This window comes from Oreochromis niloticus, linkage group LG22 (assembly GCF_001858045.2).
Source record: "Oreochromis niloticus isolate F11D_XX linkage group LG22, O_niloticus_UMD_NMBU, whole genome shotgun sequence".
Classification (NCBI taxonomy): domain Eukaryota; kingdom Metazoa; phylum Chordata; class Actinopteri; order Cichliformes; family Cichlidae; genus Oreochromis; species Oreochromis niloticus.
The window spans coordinates 37,508,528-37,531,568 of NC_031985.2; the positions used below are offsets into that span (position 1 = coordinate 37,508,528).

At 39.6% G+C, this 23,041-nt stretch overlaps 1 protein-coding gene across 5 annotated transcripts in view; it reads left to right on the top strand.

Moving 5' to 3' along the window:
- phf14 (PHD finger protein 14) overlaps nucleotides 1–23,041 on the top strand; it is a 144,981-nt gene that overhangs the window by 83,992 nt on the left and 37,948 nt on the right. The window contains exon 18 of one of the 5 annotated variants that reach the window (XM_025902164.1): nucleotides 5,497–5,530. The exons of 3 other annotated variants lie outside the window; for them this stretch is intronic. In XM_025902164.1, the coding sequence (XP_025757949.1) occupies nucleotides 5,497–5,530 (34 nt within the window). Of the gene's footprint in view, nucleotides 1–869; nucleotides 2,945–5,496; nucleotides 5,531–23,041 lie in introns of those variants that run through there. One more of the 5 variants, XM_019354987.2, reaches the window with a different exon arrangement.

The window sequence follows — 23,041 nt, forward strand, 5'->3', positions numbered from 1 at the left end:
TGTAAAACATCTGTCCTAATCTGCGGGTGTTTGTTTGTTTGTTGGTGCAAAATCAACATTTGCTTTTTTCAAGCTTTTGGATAAATTTAGAAAGGGGGTCTTCAGCATTAATTCCTTAATTTTGCTACAGTGTTATTGCAGTAACTAAATTATAAATTCTCATCTCTTCTACTTATCTCATTGTTTCAGTTCCATCATTGATTTAAGTCATTCAACAAAAGCTTGACACTTAATGGTCTCTAGTGTGTACCGCTCTTCTTTTTCTTTACTCGGTATAACTAATGTGGATAGTATGAATCACTATGTGTTCTAGAATTCCCTATCTTCTTTTCAAGATCAGACAAATAGTGAAGCAACAAATGCACATCCTTTAAATTTTTTAAAAAAAAGTGCAGAATTCTATTTTGACTATTAAATACACCGATGAGTGACAGGAAACAAAGAAGAGTACAAACACTTTTTCGGTGTTTGGATTCTTGTGAGTTGAAATAAAACCACTGTGTATCTTCCAGTACTTGTACTGGGTTGATTCAGGCATCTTATTATTAACTAGAGTTTTATTCAACAGTTTAAATCTTTAATGTCTTTTCTTTTGCAACAGTCTGCAAAGGAGTGTCTGTAGTGTAAAGTATCAAACCAATGTAGAATGAATGTTACAAGAATTTACAGTTTTTCATTCACATTGAAATGTCAAATACCTTTTCAGGACCAGTGTCATTTTAACAGATTGGAATGAAAAGGTCAGCACTTAAATACTAAAGTATTTGTCTGTTATTTTTGGTGCTCTTGAGGCAGCATTTGAGTTTCAGGGGTTCTGGTCGGGGTGTGAGGTGTGCTGCCCTGACTCTTTCTATCTTTGCATTGCACAGGTTGTGAGAGCTGGGGCAGCTACCTCACCTCCCATAAGAACTCGGGACAGATGACCGTTGGCTTAGAGAGAGAGAGGCAAATTGAAGCATTTGAAGAATGGCAGTCAAGTCAGACTGAAGAACGAGACCATCACGCCGCCCCACAGCCACCTCTGATCCAAACTGGACCAGCGAAATTGAGCAGATCTGTGTGAATCTAAAACATGGAGCCCTACATGATGAATTGTTGTCAGACACAGTTATATTTTATTTTATTACTATATTTTTATTAGTGTTGGACTCTCAACTGCTTGCACATATGACCATTAACTTATCTTATTATTTGGACACAGCTGCATACAGCAAGAAATGTTAGGATTGAAACACTTTTGACGACTGACTAAAATACATGAGCAAAAAAAAAAAAAAAAGAAGTAGAAAGTGACAGAGCTTACTATTAAGCCACCTGAAATTAACATTTGTAATACATTTGAGTTATCTTTAAAAGTTTCATGAAATATTGTCATTACTTCTTCAATGTGTGCTGTATTTCCTTTGAAAATTGTTTTAGATTAGCATTAGACAGTAACCGTGAAACATGAACACCCGCATTTGCTCTGTTTATTAAAAAAAGCAATTTAATGCAAAGTTCAATTGCCCACTTTGTGGCTTCTTTAAGATTGATTTCAAGTATAATTAGTCCAGTAGTATCAAGCTTTTTGAATTAATAAAGCAGCTAAGTTTGTTTGGTTTAGCATTCAACTTTGTAAGAACTTCTTAAAGGAAGTCCTGCAGTAAGCTGAATGTGCTGCTGTGGAGCAGTTTAGACTGTCTCAACATAACCCTCTCTATGCCTCTAGGCACACTTCTGAAACCAGCGTTTCAACATGCTTTGCTTTGCTTCTACTCTGGGGTGCCACACATTTGACCTGCCTGTGTGACCTATCAGTTCTGGTCAATGGTGTCTATTATTAAATTTGGTTAACTGGAAACATTCTTGAACGTAGGCTTTTCTAAAGTTGATTGTTGTGTTGAATACTGATGAATACTGAGGAGAACAAATATTAAGAAACAGGATTATTATGTACAGAAAACGCAAAATTTCTAGTACACAAAGTATCTGTTGTATCAAGTAAAGGAGTAAAGTAATCAACTGTGGTAAGCAGCTGTAGTCGGAAGGAGCTAGTGTAGTTAGCAGTTAGCAGTAATAGCACTTAAATATTAGTCCTAATGTCTTTAGTGTCTTTAATGTCTTTACACATTTAGAAGTCTTCCTTTGTCTCATATCTTGAAGTGACAGTTAAACTGACGTCCTCAGAAAGAAGTGCAGCTTTGTTTGCATGTCTCTGGTGGCCTGAAGTGCTGTCAAAACAATATCTTATTGCTGCTCTCTCAGGGCTTCTGACAAGTGTCAGATTCTGCCCTCAAATGTCACTCCATTGCCTATTTGGGGCCATATATGCATGCTTTTGAGAACAGTTACTGCAGTTGCAGGCATTTTACTGCCGTTTGCTTTTTCCAGAGTTTGTCCAGAAACAGCACCACATGGAGTTTTCTGTTGGGATAAGATTGTAGAATGACCTGCTGACTCCTGACCAGTCCTTATCCCATTACTCCTAGTCTCCAAGTCAGTCTCAAAGACTACAAATCAGTTCTACAGTGCATGGCTATATCAGATCTGTACAATAATTTCAAACTGAAAATTAGTGATGTTGTATTGTCGCTTTTGAATTACAGGTAGCCATTTAGTGTGATGCAGTGTACAGTATTTATTAAAAAGGCCAAACATGTCTTCACTTTGTGCCAACATACTTAATTGTAGTAATCTTAAGCTTGTGTTGCCGAGTTCGAACTCTGATTTGTGACGTGTTCGAGAAGTGATTACCATATTTTCTTTATATGGCAAACATTTGTTTACAGATGTGCTTTTAAGGGATTCTTTCTGATTAATTGTGTTTTGTGTTACTGTCATTCTGTATGAAGCAAGAATGTGAATGTTGCATATGTATTTGTATATGTATATGAAGTGTTTCCTATGGTCTATAGCTCTTGAAAAATAAGCAGAGCTTTAATAAACTCTTGACTTTTTCACCTTATTGTTGCCATGATAAATGACTGTCAGACAGTTAATTAATTGTTGTAAAGCTGCAGCATGGTGGTCCGTTTGTGCATGTAGTGCCCTCTGTCATCTGTGATTTATCGCCTGTGAAGGGGCCTTCTTGGTGGAGGTGGGGGCAGAGGAAATATTGCTTCTTAGCCTACGTAAAGTTTCAACAGATGTGGTTGATTGTGTTATTGCAGTCACAAAATTTTTACAAAACAAAACACAGACGGTAAAAAAGCAAAAGTAACTAAAAACCTTCTATTTGCAGGATGTTAATGTTTTCTTCTTCAGTTTTCATACTACAGCAAATCGTCCACGTTCCACATTCAGGTCCGTGGTGGGATAAGCCAAACAATGAGAAAAAAAAAAGATTAAGAACAAAAGACACTGAAGTCAGCCTGAAGTAAATAAATTTGTTACTAACTGTACTAAGAGTTATTAACTGTAACATAGCATACATGTTATTAAGCCAGCTGATATGTCTTTCAGTAATAGGATGTAGATATGTCATAGGCCTCAACGATGGCTTATAAGTGAATGTTTTCATTACGGAGCAGTAAGTCAAATACACTAGGCCACTAGAGAGAATACAGAAATGTGTGAGAACCCTGGGTGAAAAGATGGACATAGCCACTATGACAACATTCTTTGATTTGTAAAGTCACAAAAAGTTTAAAAAGTTTCAAAGCCTACAATATAGTGTCTGTGAAGGTTCTCAGTCATCCAGGTCATCGTAGTCTAAGGAGCTTGGAAAGAAAAGCGTCTGGACTTCTTTAAGTTGCTTAAAGATGTTTCACCTCTCATCCGAGAAGCTTCTTCAGTTCTAGGGTCAAATGGTGGAGAGTCCCAGATTTAAGCTCTGTGGGAGTAACCCACCGAGAGGGACAATGGACCCCCTAATGATCCTCTACCTAATCACATGAGCCAAGTTGTGAAAATGGGTGTAGGTCACAATCAGCCAAGGTTTCGGGTGAGCTCATTGTGAAACCTAGCCCTACCCTGTCATGTGATTTCCTGAGGTCGGATGGCCCAGGATGTGAGTGGGCGTTAAGACGTCTGGGAAGGATCTCAAAACTGGATTATAGTTAGCAGACAGTTAGTGTCGTAAACCACCGCCTCTGTTCAAAGATGGTCGCTCACAGTGGACATAAATGGCTTCTTTTACTCCTCTTTCCAACCATCTGTCCTCTCTGTCCAAAATGTGAACATTGGCATCCTCGAAAGAGTGACCTTTGTCCTTTAGATGCAGACAAAACTCCTAAACACAAACTTAACAATGTGTTGTATGCTGTACAGTGCAGCAAGGAATGCCCAGACCTCTACATTGGAGAGACCAAACAGCCACATCGCAAATGTATGGCACAACATAGAAGAGCCACCTCCACGGGACAAGACTCAGCGGTCCATCTGTATCTAAAGGACAAACACTGCCTTGTTTGGACACACATAGTTGTTAGTCACCCAGTGCTGTGGAAAAGTGGTTAGTGCTACTGCCTCAGAGCAAAAAAGGTTCTTGGTTTGAACCCTACTTGGAACCATTTTTGTGTAGTACAGGTATTGCAGCTTTCACACAGAATCCAGTGAACATGTTAATTGGTGCTTCTAAATTGTCTGTGAATGAGCTGTATGAATGTTTTCCAGACACCTGCATTAAAAATGCTTCAGCAGGCTCTAGTAGAACAAACTGGCTGAATCAAAGCATTTCATTCATAGGACCTACGTCCCTTCCTCCCTCCATGCATGTCTCTGTGTTTGAGAGAATGTATATATAAAAAGACTGCCTACAGGGAGTATGGGCAGTCTTTATCTTTCAAACTTGTGTCCTCTACCAGAGGTTTGGAAGCTTGAGGGTCCTGCATGGTATGTTACCTGTTCCTAGACTGTGCTCTTTGGACAGATATCTCAGCGTCACTTGCCCAGCTTGGGTCACTGCCCTGCGTTCTCTGATTACCACAGGGACCACTGTTGCCTTTACCTTCCACATCTTGTCGAGCTCCTCTCTTAGCGCTTGGTATTTCTTGAGATTCTTGTGTTTCCTGTTCCTTATGTTGCTATCACCTGGTATGCCTACATCTATCACTACAGGCTTCTGCTTGTCTGCCACTACTATGTCCAGTTCGTTAGCCATCACCAGTTTGTTCTTGTGTTTCTGGAAGTGCCACAGGATCTTAGCTTGGTCATTCTCAACCACCGTAGGGGGCGTCTCCCATTTTGACTTCATAATTTTAGGGCCATACTCAACACTATGGTTGTTGTTCCTGTGTACTATGCCAGCCGCTTAGTTATGGGGTTCCATATATGTGTGTCCTACCTGCTAGCATCTTGTACCCAGCTGTTATGTGTTGGACTGTCTTAGGGGGCATCTTTGCCTCATAAACAACCAGGGTCTTGCCTGATGTGGTAAGAACCACACCAGGCAAGACCCTGGTTGTTTCTTAACTGTCATGATTAGTTTCTCTGTGCTGTCTTTCAGTCTAGCTTTATCCAGCCATTGGTAGGATTTCCCAGTATCAGCCACTTGTTCTTTCTCCTCTTCTTTCTCAGGTTTCTGCTGCCTGAGGTATCCACTAACCATGTGGTGAGTTGTGGACCATTTTTTAATATACTCATTGATCTTTGTTGTCCTCGGTCTTCTTTCTTTGGCTTAGCATACAGTCTGAAGATGCAAGTCCAAAGACATGCAGTTAGTAAGGGAATTGCCTGTAGGTGGGAATGTGAGTGCAAATGGTGGTCTGTCTCCATGTGTTAGCCCTGCGACAGACTGGCGATACATGCATGTGTGTGTGTGTGTGTGTGTGTGTGTGTATATCCCCATACCATTGTTAATAAGAAAGAGATTAGCTACAGAGACCAAAAACTTTGGCTGGCTCCAAATGTGTTTATTTCTGCTGTAAAGATGGATGCTGGATATTTTAATATGGGAGTTTATGAGATTTGCATTCAGTTTTCAGTCACCCTCAAGTAGTTATTCTGCACAGTATCTTCGACTAGGTCGTGTATCTCTCTTGGACTGAAGGAAAAATTAAAAAATTTTCAAAAGATGCATCTTTGGATCTTATGTGTCACTTTTAAATGTAAGGCAAGGTGGGTTAGGATTTTTTTCACCAGTTGAAAGTATCTCTTGAGATATAGCTCATTTTGTAATGCTGCCATCCTGAATAAAAATAGAGAATCAAATTTAGTAGCAGACATTAACAAAATGTACTGTTTCTGCAGGAGGCTGGGCAGCCTTTGGAGTTCAAACAATATTTGGAAAAGATGTAAAGAGGGAAATTTGGGGTTTGAACAGGGTGGCATCTTTATTTTAGGCATCTCCTTCAGGTGAAACCAACTCAGCATGGTGAGCTTTAGATATCCCATCCATCATCATCAAGTAAAGAGTGTTTTATGGCAGAACAGCAGCCAGCAAACAAGAGGGGATGAGCACGAGGGGTAGAGGAATACAGAGAAAGAAAAGCTAGCAGGGAGATTCAAGAAAGGAGTAACCTTTGCGATCATGGGTGCATTCCCATTACTGCTCTGACATTAGATTCAGGAAGATGATTTAATGGTGGCAGTTTGTTTTTGCTGACTTCACCCTTTTCCCCCCACATTTAAAACAGAAAACACCAGAGGACTGGGGCTGTGTGGGAGGTGTGGCCAAGGAGCTAAAATCTATCAGTCCCTAGTTTCTTCCCCATCTGTTTGTCCTGTGACTTTCCCACTGTGTGGGCCTGTTGAATGCTCCCTAGAGTTGTAGTGGTTTCCATCTACTCCATAACTGGTTTGTGCTTGCTATCCAGTTAACTTCAGTGTTTGCCTTTTGCCTATTTAATCATTACATCTTGAGCCCCAAGGCCATATCAAAACTTTATATCTATCTAACTGATTCCTTCACCTCAGATTGGTTTGATGGATTTGCAATGTGCTACAAGGTCTTTGTATTTCTAGACGATTGTCTGTAGCAAATTTCAGACACGAGGACAACATATCTAATGTGAATTCAGTTCTTTTGTCGATTGATACACAGTTTAATGGGGCCCCCTGCTGCAAAATACGAAAATGTTCAGTCAAAAACAAAACACTAGGTGAGGGTTATATAGATCACTCCTGTTCCTCTCTTCCTATCTCTTCTATCCCAGCAGTGAATAAGCTGTGGTCTGATAAGCTAATAAAGGGACCTGATCTGACTTAGCTTTTCCATAGGTGCAACTTCAGCAGTCCATTCATTATTTCCTATCTTGTAAAACAGTAGCTCTATTATAATGTTGCAGAGACCAAATTGTAGATCAAAAAGTAAAAGGCTTTCTAAGTTCAGTAATCAACTCTGTTCTTTGGAAAGACAGTTGCACACTTTGTTATGGACGAGAGTTAATGGCTGAGTGCTTTGTGTCATATTGATTCCTGTCACATGGACTTTTCCAAGGTAATTGTGTTGCCTGGTTCTGACAAATTCACTGCCTTGTTTCAGCCATTTGGGCTCAGACACAAACACACTGTTGCAAAGATTTGAAGTTTTTGAGGTTACAAAACCAATTTCAATACATGATTTCATGGTATTCAGCAGTTGGGTAGAAACAAGTATCAATACCATATCAGATTATGTGTTTTATCATCTTGTTTGCTGATCTAAGTGATGAATTTCTGTCATTTTCACTTTTCTCATTATTTTCATTTAGTATTTTGGGGGAGTTTAACCGTAGTGGTGCTGAATTCAAGACAAAACACTCCTGTTCTCACTTTATTAAACAGAATTCATGGTACCTTGTTTGTGGCCATCGTCCTAGGTATGTGGCCACACAGAGTGAATGCAGTCCGCTAAAAAAAACGAATGCGCTTACAGCAGTTCACCACCAAGAGGGACAAAAAAAAAAAAATCAACAATCAAAAAAACAGTGACTGCAAGTTTTAATTTTTATTAACACATATATTCACTGTAAAGGGGTTGTGTGTCTGAAACAGCCTAACTGTGCAGTTATAGTGGTCCTGTTGGTTAAAAGTATTCCCTTTCACCCTACCCTAGTCTCATTTGACCATATGTTACGCTAAATTCAGTACCAAAAATGGATCAGGCTTAAGACTGGATTATACTTAAAATAAATATACTTTATAATATAAATATTTGCTGTGTGTTGGTGAAGGTATGAAGAGAAAACGGACAAGATAACTTTGGTCAGTAGTTTTAAACAAATAAAAAAGTGCTTTGTGTAAAATATACTTAAATTACCTCATTGCAATACACAAAACATTTATGAGAGCACATCATATTTTAAAAAACAAAAACACAATGTATAAGCTATATAGTAAAACATGTCCTTTTTAGAGTCAGTGTGAATGGAAAGAGAATAGTTTGATATCCAAACAAACATTGTGAAGTGGGCTTTTTATTACATTGCCAGTTATGATCACTTAGCTGAATCAAGCTGCTGTCGGCCAATCTAAGATTTTTGTCATAGCTTTCGCTTGGTCTGATGTGAACAGTATCTTATTGTGGCTAATGTTAGAAAAATCTGTGTAGAAAATACATGTATAACATTTTAACGTTTACTATTAGATCGTGATTATCAAATTTTGGCCACTGACAAGAACGGTTCAGGCATAGAATGTATATAAAACACATCACATATTAGTTTTAAGCTTTAAACTTAAGCATTTTGGCTAAAATGTTGTGTTTTTTTGTTTTGTTTTTTTAACCAGAATTAACTATGTTTGGATGAGAGTTTGTCAATGAACCTAGCTAGGTTGCTTAGGAAGGAGTCTCTGTAAAATATTTTGCTAATTATAGCTAAGTAATAAACGTATAAAATTGAACCAAGGGTTTCTTAGATGGGATGAACTCATCATTAAACTTCATGTAATGTTTTGTCATCTGTGTCCTGATGAGCATGATTCAATTTAGTTCTAATGATAAATCGGTGAATATTTCTGCAGGCGATATGATATGATATGATATGATATGATATGATATGGAAGCGATGACACTTCTCTTTAAGAGATCTAGTCAGGACTGTGAGAGTGATTTTGAAGATGTGGACAAGATCAAATGTAACCAACTTGGATTTTGTGGGCCATCAGCCCCGCCTGGTGAGAACTGGTCTCTGGGGACTGATATGAGAACTTCAGAAAAAAGATTAAACACCAGATCAAAGTGGACATGAATCGCCAACTGAGAGCAAGACATGTAGCAGACAAAAGCAATCAGTCATGTCCCGTCCATCACTTCACCTCCAATAAGATTACATCAATCAATAATCTCTTATATGACTGATTGGATTTTGTCTGCTTCCAAAGTACAAGGGAGGAGGGGGGAACTACTCAATTTTCCCAATGATTAAAGCTGGGCCAAATTGCTTTGATAACATCAAAGACCTTGCTGTGGCTCTGTGTGTACGGGTAATGTTGGCAGGAGATAAAGGCTGATGCTTGCAGGTGACTGTGACTGGGAAGCAACTGAAAACGACATTCACTATGTGGATCAAACAACAGGGCCACAAACTGACCATTGTACAGCTGGAACCACAGAATGCAGGGAAACATAGAAGAAAGTGTCTATGATGTTGCACTCAGGTTTCTGGGCAAATGTTTTAATGATTGACCAATTAAATGTAGTTTTGGGTTGAAGGGGAAACAACAACTAACCATTAAGCCACATCCATCAGCGTAAATATATTTTAAACAAGACTGTATGTCTGCGGGTGCACATCTTGCAACAAACTGATGTGTTCTCGTAAACTTAGAACTAATCCATTAAAATTGCATGGGAGGGGGCAGCGGTTTGTGGAAGCCATAATCTTGCCCTGCTATCTTTAGTACAGTGGTAGAAATGGCCATGGTTCTGCCTAATTACATTTTACATGTGTGTGTGGTCTCTAGCCACATTTCCTAGAACTACTAAAAAGGCAATTTCACTAACACCAGCTAATAGCAACACAAATAGTAGCGCTTATGCCAGAAGTTCAGGATACTCTCAACAACCCACTTCAGTATTGTTGATATTGGATAGAAGTGAGCTTCACTGACTCATTCACTCGTATTGGACTCCCTTCACAAAGTTTTACAGCCTCCTCCAGAGTGAATATGGCGACACATTTTGACAGCGAAGGTAAATAGTGGATTGACAGCATATACTCACTGCAGATAAACAGCGACCAGAGATGTTTGTCCTACAGCAGCCACTGCAGCAATTGGGAGGGGAAAGAAAACAGAATTCAGTTGACTGCAATCTACTGATATCCAGTGGTGAGATTTTACGTAGTGTACCCTTATGAATTTAGCCTTTTCCTAACCAGCACCTCGAATAAATATTACAGACACTTTTTTAATAATATTTGAATATTTGATATCAGTACATGAGCTAATACATTTCTGTAAGTAGACATTCCCAGTGAACTGCTAATACTGACGAATACTCAGGTACTTAACAATTCAACACAAAGCAGTTAGTAGTTAGTTCCATTCACTGCTGTCATTCACTTACTCATTAAAAGCATATTAAAGACCACAAATAGATTTAAGTAAAAGTAAGTATGTGAATATGTTACATGACCAAAGGAGATTTCAGATGTCTGAAATGATGTGACTATTATAAGTATACAACCTTTTTTGTGTTGTTTTTTTGTTAATGGCTTGCACATAACAGAATTAGCATGTATTTTGTTCCATGTTGACTTTAAATGGAGCTATTTAAGAATCCGTAACTGTAACTGCGTGTATGTTCAGTATAAGCTGTGGGGGAAGACCAAGCAATTTTATCCAATTTACTTGGGTTTTTTAACATGCAGTTTTTATCATAGTGACTCCTGAAATTGAAAACGAAATTATACCTGGAGGTGTTACCAAGATTAATGCTGAGTTTCAAAACTTTGATATTTGAAATGAAAATGTTAATTAGGAAAACATATCTTTTACAGACATACTTGTTAAGGTGACATAACCAAAATAATGTATTGATATTAGGCAAGTAGGAAATGCAGTTGTTGGTTTGTGAAATTGTAACTTACATTCCACTACCACACATTTCCAAGTAATCATCACACTTGTTGAAGGTTGCTTTTAATAGGTAACTAACATGGAATGAGATAGAAAGAGACACTTTGTTTCCAGGTAAGAAGCTGCAACATTAAGGACAATATTTACACTGTTGCCTTCAAACAAAGAAGAATGTCTGAGGCGTGAAGCAGGATTAATTCTACCATTATAATTTAGTATGCTAATATGTTAAACATCAGTCAGTATTACCTTATTATGGGGTTATTAACACAAGTTAGTATGTGAAAATTCTAATGCACAGATTGTTTTTCTCTAGCTCAGGATGTAGAGCAGTTCATCTATAAAGGTTGGTGATGGCTCCTATCAGTATGCCAAATATCCTCGAGCAAGATAATAACCCCAAGATGCTCTCTGATGCATTCATTGGAGTATGAATGTGTGTGAATGTTAGATAGAAGGCACTTACGTAGAAAAAAAGCATAGAAAAACGTGCGTGTGTGAATGAGTGTGAATGGGTAAATGAGGCAAGTTGTTTAAAGCACTTTGAGTGCTCATGAGGAGAAGAACAGTGGTATATAAGAACCATTCCATTTACCATTCAGTCCATGTTAGGTCATCATATTGCTACCAATATAATACTAATTGGTTTTTCCTCACAGGCATGTATTTGTTTTCACATTATTACCCCCAGTTTCTGGCCTGTTTAGTATCTAGTTAAATAAATTTCAATCTAATATTACTGTAGCTATAACTTTCAATTCATTTCAGTTCAATTTTATTTCTTTAGCGCCAAATCACAACAACAGTTAGGTTGTTAAGTTAAAGACCCCACAATAATACAGAGAAAACAGAGAAAAAAATCATATGGTCCCCCGATGAGTAAATGCTTTGGTGACAGTGGGAAGGAAAAACTCCCTATCAACAGGAAGGAACCTCCAGCAGAACCAGGCTCAAGGAGGACTCTGTCTCCTTGAGCCTGGACTGTATTTAACAGGGAGTCATGAACAGGGAGTTCACGGAGTTTTAGGACATACTGACAATAATGAATTACAGTAGTCCAGCCTAGAAGTAATAAATGCATGAACTAGTTTTTCAGCATCACTCTGAGACAGGATATTTCTTATTTTAGAGATATTGCGCAAACATATTTGTTTAATACGCACATTGAAGGACATGTCCTGGTCAAAAACAACTCCAAGATTCCTCACAGTGTTACTGGAGGCCACTTGGGAGGTAATGCTATCGAGAGATACATCTGATTAGATATAGTATTACTCAGATTTTTAGGGCCAAGTACAGCAACTTTAGTTTTATTTGAATTTCGAAACAGAAAATTAGCGGTCTTTATGTCTTTAAGACATTCTTGCAGTATAACTAATTGGTGTGTGTTGTCTGACTGCATGCATATATAAAGTTGGGTGTCATTTGCAGCGAAAATGTTTGTTATGCCCTCGAATGATACTGCCTGTAGGAAACATGTATCATGTAAACAAATTTGGTCTTCGCACAAAACCCGGCCGAACTCCTTAATTAACCTCAGTATAGTGAAAGGGAACTCTACGTTTACATTTAAAAAAATGGGGTCTATTAGATAGATATGATACAAACCACTGCAGTAGCTTTAATGTCTACAGCATGCTCTAATAGTTTTCCAAAAATATTATGGTCGAACGCTGCACTGAGGTCTAGCAGGACAAGCACAGAGATGAGTCCACTGTCAGAGGCCATAAGAAGATCATTTGTAACCTTCACTAAAGCTGTTTCTGTGCTGTGATGAGCTCTGAAACCTGACTGAAACTCTTCAAATAAGCCATTCCTCTGCAGATGATCTGTTAGCTGTTTGACAACTACTCTTTCAAGGATGTTTGATATGAAATGAAGGTTGGAGATTGGCCTATAATTAGCTAAGACAGCTGGGTCTAGAGATGGCTTTTTAAGTAAAGCTTTAACTGCAGCCAGCTTGAAGGCCTGTGGTACATAGCCGATTATTAGAGATAGGTTGATCATATTTAAGATTGAAGCATTAATTAATGGCAGGACTTCTTTGAGCAGTTTTGTAGGAATGGGGTCTAAAAGACACGTTGATGGTTTGGAGGAAGTAATTATTGAAGTTAACTCAGAAAGATCACTACACAGAACACTAGAGAGCTAAAGAACACTACACACTAACTATACAAGACAACAGATTAACTACACACTCCAAACACGCTAAACGTCACAAATCTCTTACATCTCAAAACTTGCTCTCTCTTTCTCTTCCCCCTCTTCCTACACAATCAAATGTCATGTTGTCATATCATTTTTTGATTGGTCGACACTGTACATTTTTCCACCAACACGAAAGGGCAGTTTTTTTGGGGGGGGGGCAAGGAAGAATGGGCAAGGATTTCAGTCTCTAGATGTGCAAAGCTGGTAGAGACATACCCTAAAACACTGGCAGCTGTAATTGCAGCAAAAGGTGGTTCTACAAAGTATTGACTCAGGGGGATGAATAATTACGCACACCCCACTTTTCAGTTATTTATTTGTAAAAAATATTTGGAATCATGTATGATTTCCGTTCCACTTCTCACGTGTACACCACTTTGTATTGGTCTTTCACCTGGAATTCCAATAAAATTGATTCATGTTTGTGGCTGTAATGTGACAAAATGTAGAAAAGTTCAAGGGGGCCGAATACTTTTGCAAGCCACTGTACACTATAAACATCAAAAGAACTAAAACTCAAAACACTGGGTCATAAGACCCAGGATCGTGACAGAGCCCCCCCTTCAAGGGCGGATTCCTCGAACCTCGAAAAACAAAACGAAACAAAACCAATACCAAAACCAACCCACCCAGGGTGGGCGGCGGGGGTCCAGGATGGAGGGCCTGAAGCAAAGCCACAAAAACAAAATGTCCATCAAAAGCACAGGAGCGCAGGGAACAGTTCATAAATACTCAGGGGGTCGGCCCGGAGGCCGACGGCACAGGAGTTCATGGTCAAACAGTTCCGTGGGCCGACCGTGCAGACGGCAGCGGCGTGGGAACAGGTCCGGGGGCCGCCCACGACGGCCACGACGCCTAGCCAGTGGCCTGGAAAGTGGCCGGTGATGTTGAGGAGATGACCATGGAAAAGCCGGCCATGCTAGACGTGGACGAGGCGAGGCAGGACCAGGCTACTGCGTGGGAGCCGCAGGCCCAGGCGACGGCGAAGCTGAGGCTGAAGCTGGACCAGGCGACGGCGAAGCATCCAAGCCTAGCAAAAATGAATTTTGCATTTTTCCCACCATGTTTTACAGTCTTTGTTTTAGCAGTTTTTGAAGTCCTTGGGTTAACAGTCTTAGAGTGAGCTGACTTGGGGATGACTGAACCAGACTTGACAAAACCTGAACTGACACAACCTGAACTGAGTGTTTTAGACCTGGTAACATTGCTCACAGTTTTTCCTTTAACAGCATTTACAGACTTTGGCGAGTGATTATTGTCCTTGATTTCTCCCTGTTCAGAGGGAGCAAAATGAAAAAACTTTTCCCAGTCTACATCATCATCCAAAAGGGAAGTTCCCCACAGATCAGAGGTGAGTTTATTACTTTTAACGTCAGATGGGACGTGAGAACAAAAGTCATTGTCACTCACCACCGTGAGTTGCTCAGCAATGTCCAGTTTATGGCGGCGTGTGCGCCGCTTCCTTTGAACAGAGGACGCTGGCGGAGTGAGCAACTGAGCCTCTGGTGCACAGAACGGTGACACTGAGGCTGGAGCGTGAGCGCCTGAAGCCACACAAAGGACTCCCACCTGAAGCGGGCGAGGCTTGGATGCAGGCGGAGCAACAGGTGGGGACTTTCGGCAGCTCCTGGGACCTCCGAGAGCCAGCCGAGTCCCACGGAAAATGCGCTCGTAGTCGGGAGCACGCCACGGCTTCCAGCGGAGCTCTTCCTCCAGTTGGGCGAAGGCTGCCTCCCGACGTTCGTTGAGCTCGCGGTCTGCTGAGTCCATTATACGGTCAGGTCGTTCTCTCACAGTCTGGCTGAGGCAGACTGTATGCGTTTGCAAAAGAGGACTCAAACGCAGACCAAAAACTGAACGTGACGTGGATTGAACAAAAAACAAGCCATTTATTGAGGCTAGGAAACAAGGTACAAACAAAGGGCATAGGTGAAACTAAACAATAACCTAAACTGGGTGAACTAAAACTAAACATGAAAAAAACCTTAAACACGGTGAACCTGACATGGATACCTGAAGTTGTGACGTGGATGAGCAGACGACCTGACAAGGAATGACTGAAGACACACGGACTAAATACACAGGAGGATAATGAAGGAAAACGGAAACACATGGGGGAACAGCTGACACACATGAACATAACGACGTTACAAGAGGAGAGTAAAACTAAAAACATTGAACATAGGAACCCTAATAAGCTTAAACATACACTATAAACATCAAAAGAACTAAAACTCAAAACACTGGGTCATAAGACCCAGGATCGTGACAGCTTTCTTTTGCTGAAAAGGGTAATGAAGCTTATTTTGCTATCCATAGAGAAATGGAAATTAAAAACTGCTGCATTGTCACACATACAGAAAGGAAAAAAAGTACATCAGCAAGCGGTGCTTTAATTCAGAGATCTTCCACATAATGCACAACAAATATTACAAAAAGTGCACTCAAGTAGAGTAATTAGCGAAGCATCTGTGCAGTCGTCACAGTCTTGCTAAAGAGCCCTCCTGTGAATTTGAAAGGCCTTCAAGGGTCTCCAGCAGGGAAACTGAAGAATTTTCCCCTTCCTTTTTTCCTTAGTTGGAGATTCATGTGAAATCAATTGGCAGTTTGTGTGCAACAATAGGAATGTGCTCATTAGTGGAGCCCACACACTTTGGTCATTTGTCTTCTGTTCACTAGGGGGCTGGAGGGTACTTTAAATTCTCATTGTTTCCCTAGCAGATAGGCCAGCTCAGCTCATCGCACAGACTGTGTGTGTATGTCTGTTTGTGTGTGAATGTGAGAGACAGAGAGATCCACCTGCTTTGACATATTTGTGCTAATGTGCAGCAGTTGTTATCTTATGTCTCTACAAATCAAAAGATGCCAATTATCTGTGACAATTAAATTTCTGCTATGGTTTTAGTAAATCTGAAGTGCCTAATATTTAAATACCACAGTGTATTGAATCTGTTTCGTGGGTTTTCTAGTCTTGTGCAAGAGAGCAACATTCCATAAATTTAAGTGCTTATTAAAGTTTGGTTAGTCTCTATGTAATCCAATGCAGGTGCTATCTGCATTGGATTATCCATCCAGGAAGGGAAATCCCAAAAGGTTGATTCTGTTCATCTGGGGGTAGAGTTTTCAATGTCCCACTGAAAACGCTAGAAGACTCCTTCTGATGCCTCTTACATGTCAAACTTGCTTGTGCATTTTATCTGCACAGTGCAACACTATACCAACAGCCCTGTGTTAGCTGCACTTTCTTGAAGCACCTCTGCAGACATATAGAGGTTTTGCCATTCTGCCCAGGACACCTGAAAGTTTATCTGAGGGTTTTCCTCCTTTACCAGATCTTGTCTTGACTGCTTCAAAGAGGATGGAACTGGCAGCTAGAAGCACTTTGGTATCTTTTTAAAGGCGTTTTTTTAAACAAACAAACAGCCTTTATTTGTCACTTACACAAACATACAGAGAACAACATGTAGTGAAATGCTTGCTGTGGGGCAATGTTGTTAACGACCACTCTACCGTACACTGTATAAGAGTTTGGAGAAATATAATTTTTGAAAATTAAATCCATCATCTGCTTATCCTTTTCAGCATCGCAGGGGGGCCTGGAGCCTATCCCAGCTGTCATAGGGCAAGAGGCGGGGTGCACCCTGGACAGGTCGCCAGTCTGTTGCAGGGCTAACACATAGACACAGACAACCATTTGCACTCACATTCACACCTATTCCAATTAACCTAGCCCCACTTTGGACTGGGGGAGGAAGCTGGAGTACCCACACAAACACGGGGAGAACATGCAAACTCCACATAGAAAGATTTTGGCCTTTTGGTGGAATTGAACTCAGGATCTTCTTGCTGTGAGGCAACAGTGCTAACCAGCATGCTGCCTTAAACCATCATGTATCTTCACTTGATTCAGCTAATAGATGAGTATCATGGTGGGTAGAGATTTGCACATGCTCATTGGCACTCATTTGAAGTGGACAAAAAAAATTCTGAATTGAACTCCTTTTTGTTAGTGATAGAACTTTTTGTCTGTTGTACTGTAGCAGTTCTCCATATTGTATTTATCTGTAAAGCCATCACATCTGAAACCATGAAACTCCCCAATTTCTCTCAGTTCACACATCCAACTCGCAACTGGCATCAGTGTTGTGGACAAGAATTGATATCCAAACACTGGCTGCTATAAATCATTCACAGACAGCAACCGTGCTGCCCTTTTTTCTCTGTTACTTCTCTTTTTTCTCAAATGGTTAGATAATTATTGGTGAAGAAATTTATGAAGTCATTACTAGTTAAGGTTAAATGAACACTTGGCTCAACGGAGCTTTGACTTGGGTTGTTCTTATTTTCTTCAATCAGTGATGAATAATAAGATGTTTGAGCTTTACTTTTGTTTTTTCAGAGCAAAAACCTCTTTTTCAGGCTAAATGAAAGTCTTCTAAATCAGTGAGATGCCACTTCATCTCCAGCTTACAGGTTACATGCTTAAAGATGTGTATTTGAGAGTTATACTAGGGAGTTGAGTATTACTGATTTGAGACTATGTTTTTCAGTGGGGCAATATATATGTAGTTGTTACTGCTGTGGAATTCATTACTGCAAGTTTAAATTTAATTCAGTTTTATTTATATAGCGCGGAATGACAACGTGCCTCAAGGTGCTTTATGTTGTAAGGTAAAGACCCTACAATAACGTTATTAAGAAATGATCAGACAAATTTGGGATTACAGGGAATACTATTAAATGTTCAGTTTCTATGCCATATGTCAGAACAAGATCCAGTGTGATTAAATTACAGGTGACATAGTCTCCATTTTCAGAAACTCAAAAGTCATTGGACATGTGATTAAGAAGCAAATTTATGGCCTCAAATGGCTTTTTACCCATTGTTTCACGACATATTAAGCAGGTAAAAGATCAGTGATTGATTACTAGTCTTGAACTTGTATTTCTTGAGAGTTTACTGGAACAGTTTATATGAGGTCTAAAGACATAACCATTCAAGTGAGGGAAGAGATCGCTAGACTGAAGAAAAAAAATACAAAAACAAATAAACATACCAGAGAGATTTCTAAATAAATAAATAAACATAGAGTGGCCAAATCAATATTCTAGTATATTGTGAAAAAAGAATGTACTGGTACACAGTAACACCAGAAGGCCTATGATATCATGAAAGACAACTAAAGTGGACGATTACAGAATTCTATCCTTTATTGGGAAAATGCCTTTACAACAGCTAGCCAAGTGAACAACACTCTGTATGAGGTAGACATATCATTGTCAAAGTCTGTAAGAGATGGCTATTAATGTAAATACAGAGGGTTTACAGGGTGCATACCACTGGTTACACTCAAAAACAGGAAATCCAAATCAGATTTTGCCAGAAAACCTAAAAGAGCCTGCACAGATGTGGAAAAAACTGATCTCTAAGACATTATGTTTTAGTAAATCTGATTCCTCTAGGGTTGCACCTAAAACTGTTAACATTTTCCTAAGATTTTTAGGATCGAGTAGAATAATCTCAGTTTTGTCTGAATTTAGATAGAGAAATTTAGAAAATATTGACCAGTGTCCCAGCCCTGTAGGTAAATCACGTAGCGAAATGAAATGTCAACTGCACTACCAGCAACAGGCTGAGATATCTATCATCTTGTATTCTTCTAATAAGTCATTAACCCTTTTTTCCCCTTGTGAACACATGAGTGTGGTCCTCACCAACATCCCAGGCCCCAACAACCATATACCCTCAAAGAGGGCAAAATGCACCATGATGAAATACACAAACCAAAAAAGGGCAGAGAAACAAGCTGTGGTTTATGCAATGAGGAAACACTGGCTTCATGTTAAATACAGAATTAAATTTAAAATCTTTCTACTCACATGCAAGATCTTAAATAATCAGACATCATATTACCTTATTGCAAGAGACCACTTCACTCTCAGATTGTAGGCTTACTTGCGGTTTGTAAACTTTTCAGAAGTAAAACGGGAGGCAGAGCCTTCAACTGTCGTACTATGAAACCAGCTTCCAGTTTGGGTGTTGAAGACAGAAACCCTCTCTACTTTTAAAATTAGCCTTAAACCCTTCCTTTTTCATAAAGTTTTTAGTTAGGAGTTAGTAGTTGTCTACAGTGTTGGGGACTAACGGAATACATGTACCAGAGTTTACCGTTTAAAAAGGTGGTATTCAGAATATGGTTACTTTGTTGAAATAAAGGGATTACACGGCGGTCTTTTCCTGTTTCATATGTTAGGCTGGGCCCTCTCTATTTTCGGTAATTCCACACCAGTGGAAACCCAAACAAAACACGCACTAAGAGACTCTAATGCCTGTGTCCCAATCTCGCGACCCATGTCACCTCTACTTGCGGCCCCCATAATGACGTGATGAAATATTTTTAAAAATTATTGTTCAAAAAATTATTTAATATGAAGGCAATAGGCTGAGTGTTACAGGCATAGCCCTAAAGAATGTAGCCTTATGGGCCCAGTTGTAAGTAAGCTATTAAGACTCGACTGTACACTGTGTTCGTGTTTTCCTCCAAAACAATAAGTTCCGTTGGAGCAGCCTTTTAACGCCTCTCTCTGTCTCTCGCTAGCAAAGTTGACCCAGAAAACAAAGTAAAGCTAGTTTTCGGCTACGACCCCGACACGGAACCCAACGTATTAGCCAGAGGTCCCTTTACTACGGTTCGGAGCCACGGACCTGTTTTATATACGCGCGGAATAGTTTTCTATACGAGATCGCTGCAAAAAGTGCAGCCTTACCTATGTCCACCCTACTGTTACTAATTTTAGATTAAGATTTAAAAATCTAGTTGGTATTGGTATGGCGAGTATCCTTCAGTAATAGTAATAAATCACACAGCAATAGTACATTCATGTAGTTGTAAAAAGCTTGATAATATATTAAGTAATTCAAAGTATTCAGAATACGTTACTCTCATTGAGTAATGTAATGGAATACGTTACAAAATACATTTTGGGGCATGTATTCTGTAATCTGTAGTGGAATAAAAGTAACCTTCCCAACACTGGTTGTCTAATTGTCTAACTCATTACCTTTTAGTTAGTAGTTGGTATGCTGCTATAGGTTTAGGCTGCTAGGGGTTCTTCCCAGCACTAATGCACTGAGCCTTTCGCCCTTCACTCATCTCTTTTCACTCTTTGTGTGCTTACACACCACTAATGTATTTAATCATTAGTAATTAATGAACTCTGGCTCTTTCTCCCATAGCGTGTCTTTTGTCCTGTCTCTCTGCTACGTCCTCTTTCCCCTTACCCCGAACCAATTGTGGTGGAGGGCTTCCCCTGGCTGAACCTGGTTCTGCTGGAGGTTTCTTCCTATTAAAAGAAAGTTTTCCTTCCCACTGTCACCAGGTGATTGTTCATAGGTACTTGTGTGATTGTTGGGGTCTTTTAGTTATATTGTAGAGCCTTTAGCTCTACTTCACAAAGTACCTTGAGACAACAGTTGTTAAGATTTGGTGCTAAATAAATAAAATTGAAATGAACTGAATTGAATATAATGCCAAACTGCTGGTTAAAGCTTCCAATATTACATTTAAAGGAATTCTTTAATGCTTTTAGATCTAAATGTGCATACAGGTCTTACCTCCTTTTAAAGATTCCCAGATGTTTCAGCTGAATAATGTTTTCTATCAAACAGACGTCGTACTCATACACTTTTGTTTCATTGTGTTATGTGTTCAGTCTGCAGTTTTAGAACAAATATTATGAAATTACCTTATATGCTTTCTAAAAAAGGCTGTCTGTGAATGGTTTATAGCAGCCAGTGTTTGGCTGGCTGCTATAAACACACGGTACACTTTTGTACAGTGTACGGTGGCGTGGTCGTTAGCATTGTTGTCTGACAGCAAGAAGGTCCTGCATTCGAATCCACCAACTGGCCGGGGCCTTTCTGTATGGAGTTTGTGTGTTCTCCCCGTGTTTGCGTGTGTTCTCTCCAGGTGCTCCTGCATATTAAATGCCATGTTGAGGCTGTCATTTTTTGCATCTACATGGATGTTAAAATCACCCACAATAATTATTTTGTCTGAGCTGAGCACTAAATCACATAAAAAGTCTGAGAAATCAGACAGAAACTCTGTGTAAGGCCCAGGTGGATGATAGATGATAACAAATAAGACTGGTTTTTGAGTTTTCCAGCTAGGGTGGACAAAGCTAAGCATCAGGTTTTCAAATGAATTAAAAGTCTGTCTTGGTCTTTGGTTGATTAATAAGTTGGTGTGTAAAATTGCTGCCACACCGCCCCCTCGGCCTGCGCTTCGAGGATTCTGATAGTTTATATGATTCAGGGGTGTTAATTCATTTAAACTTAGGCTATGTCCACACTAGCCCGGATAGATTTGAAAACGGCGTTTTCGTCCACACTGTCGTTTTCAGTCGTTTTCACACAGTTGTGCATTCACATTGAAGCGGCCGAAAACACTCAAGTTCCAGTACTGCGCATGCGTGAAATGCAAGATGATTCTGCCTCCTGCCTCATTTCTGTCTGCCGTTTATTTACTTTCCAGCTCTTTGAAACGTCACGGCAAAATGTCGTGGAAAAGCACCAAGTTTTTTAAATGGACTAACAATGAGGTGGAATGCAAAGTTGGAAAAGCGAGTGAGAATTAAAGAATTTTAAGAAAAGCATGTACAGACTGATATTAATCTGATATTAATCTTAGGGCTGTCAAAATTGAGAGCAAACAAAACAACTGCTGTTTAAAGCCCTCCGCTACCTTAGTTTAATTGGTCACTTGACTGCATCACTTGACTAAAATGTGTCATCGTTTTCAAAAAGTCTCGTTTTCAAAAGCGTTTACAAAACGCTGCGTTTTCCTTGAGTGAAAACGCCGTCTCAGTGTGGACGGGAGGCCAAAACAAAGAGAAAATGATGCGTTTTCAAATGAAAAGACATTAGCGTGGACGTAGCCTCACATAGTCATCCAGCTGTAACCAGGTTTCTGTAAGGCAGATTCAATCGAATTTGTTGATCAATTGTTAAGTTGTGTACTAACAGAGACTTGGAAGAGAGAGACCAAATGTTTATTATCACTGTTTTACTCTTTGGTGGGGGAGGGGTACTGTTGCAGGGCTAACACATACAAGCATTCCAGTCAACCAGACATTCTGTAGTACTTATCTGTAGCCTGTCCTGTTAACCCAGAGGGTTAACAAATGCTGGCATGTCCAAATCACATGACAAATTTAAGGCAACACAGCAATGAGATGCAGCCACCCAGAGTCTCCATTTAAACTTGTCTTGATAGTACAGACTTCAAATTATATACCACTTTTTAAATTGTGTTGATAGGCCACGTAAAATTAGAGTTATGATAAAAAAAAACAATATACGCCGTGTTTTTTCCTGAATACTATCATCGTGTTTACTGCAGGAAGAAACGGTAAAAACTGCTTTTCTAAGGATAGCGCCAGGAAGCAGTCTTTGCTTGCAAGCAAAAAAAGAAAGAAAAGAAAAAACATCCCTTTCCTATTGGTGGAAAAATGTACCATGTTGACCAATCAAAAAATTATTTGGCAAAGTGCAGCATTTGGTTGTTTAGGAAGAGGAAGAAGTTTTAGGAGTGGCCCAGCGAGTGAGCGAGCGAAAAAAAGACAGAGCGAGCGAGTTTTGTGATGTGAAAGATTTGTGACGTCTAGCATCTAGTTTGGAGTCTATAGTTAGTCTGTTGTCTTGTGTAGTCGGTGTGTAGTGTGCAATGACGCAGAACACCTGATTCTTTTGTAAATAGTTTGAAATGGTTATAAAAAAAATGCCTTAGCTGCATTTTTAGGTAAATAGTTGCAAATAACTTTGTCGTTTGCAAAACTTGTGCATAGGTTTTTAAAATTTAAAATTTCTATTTGCATTTCAAGTTATGAAAATGATGTTAAATATGTTTGT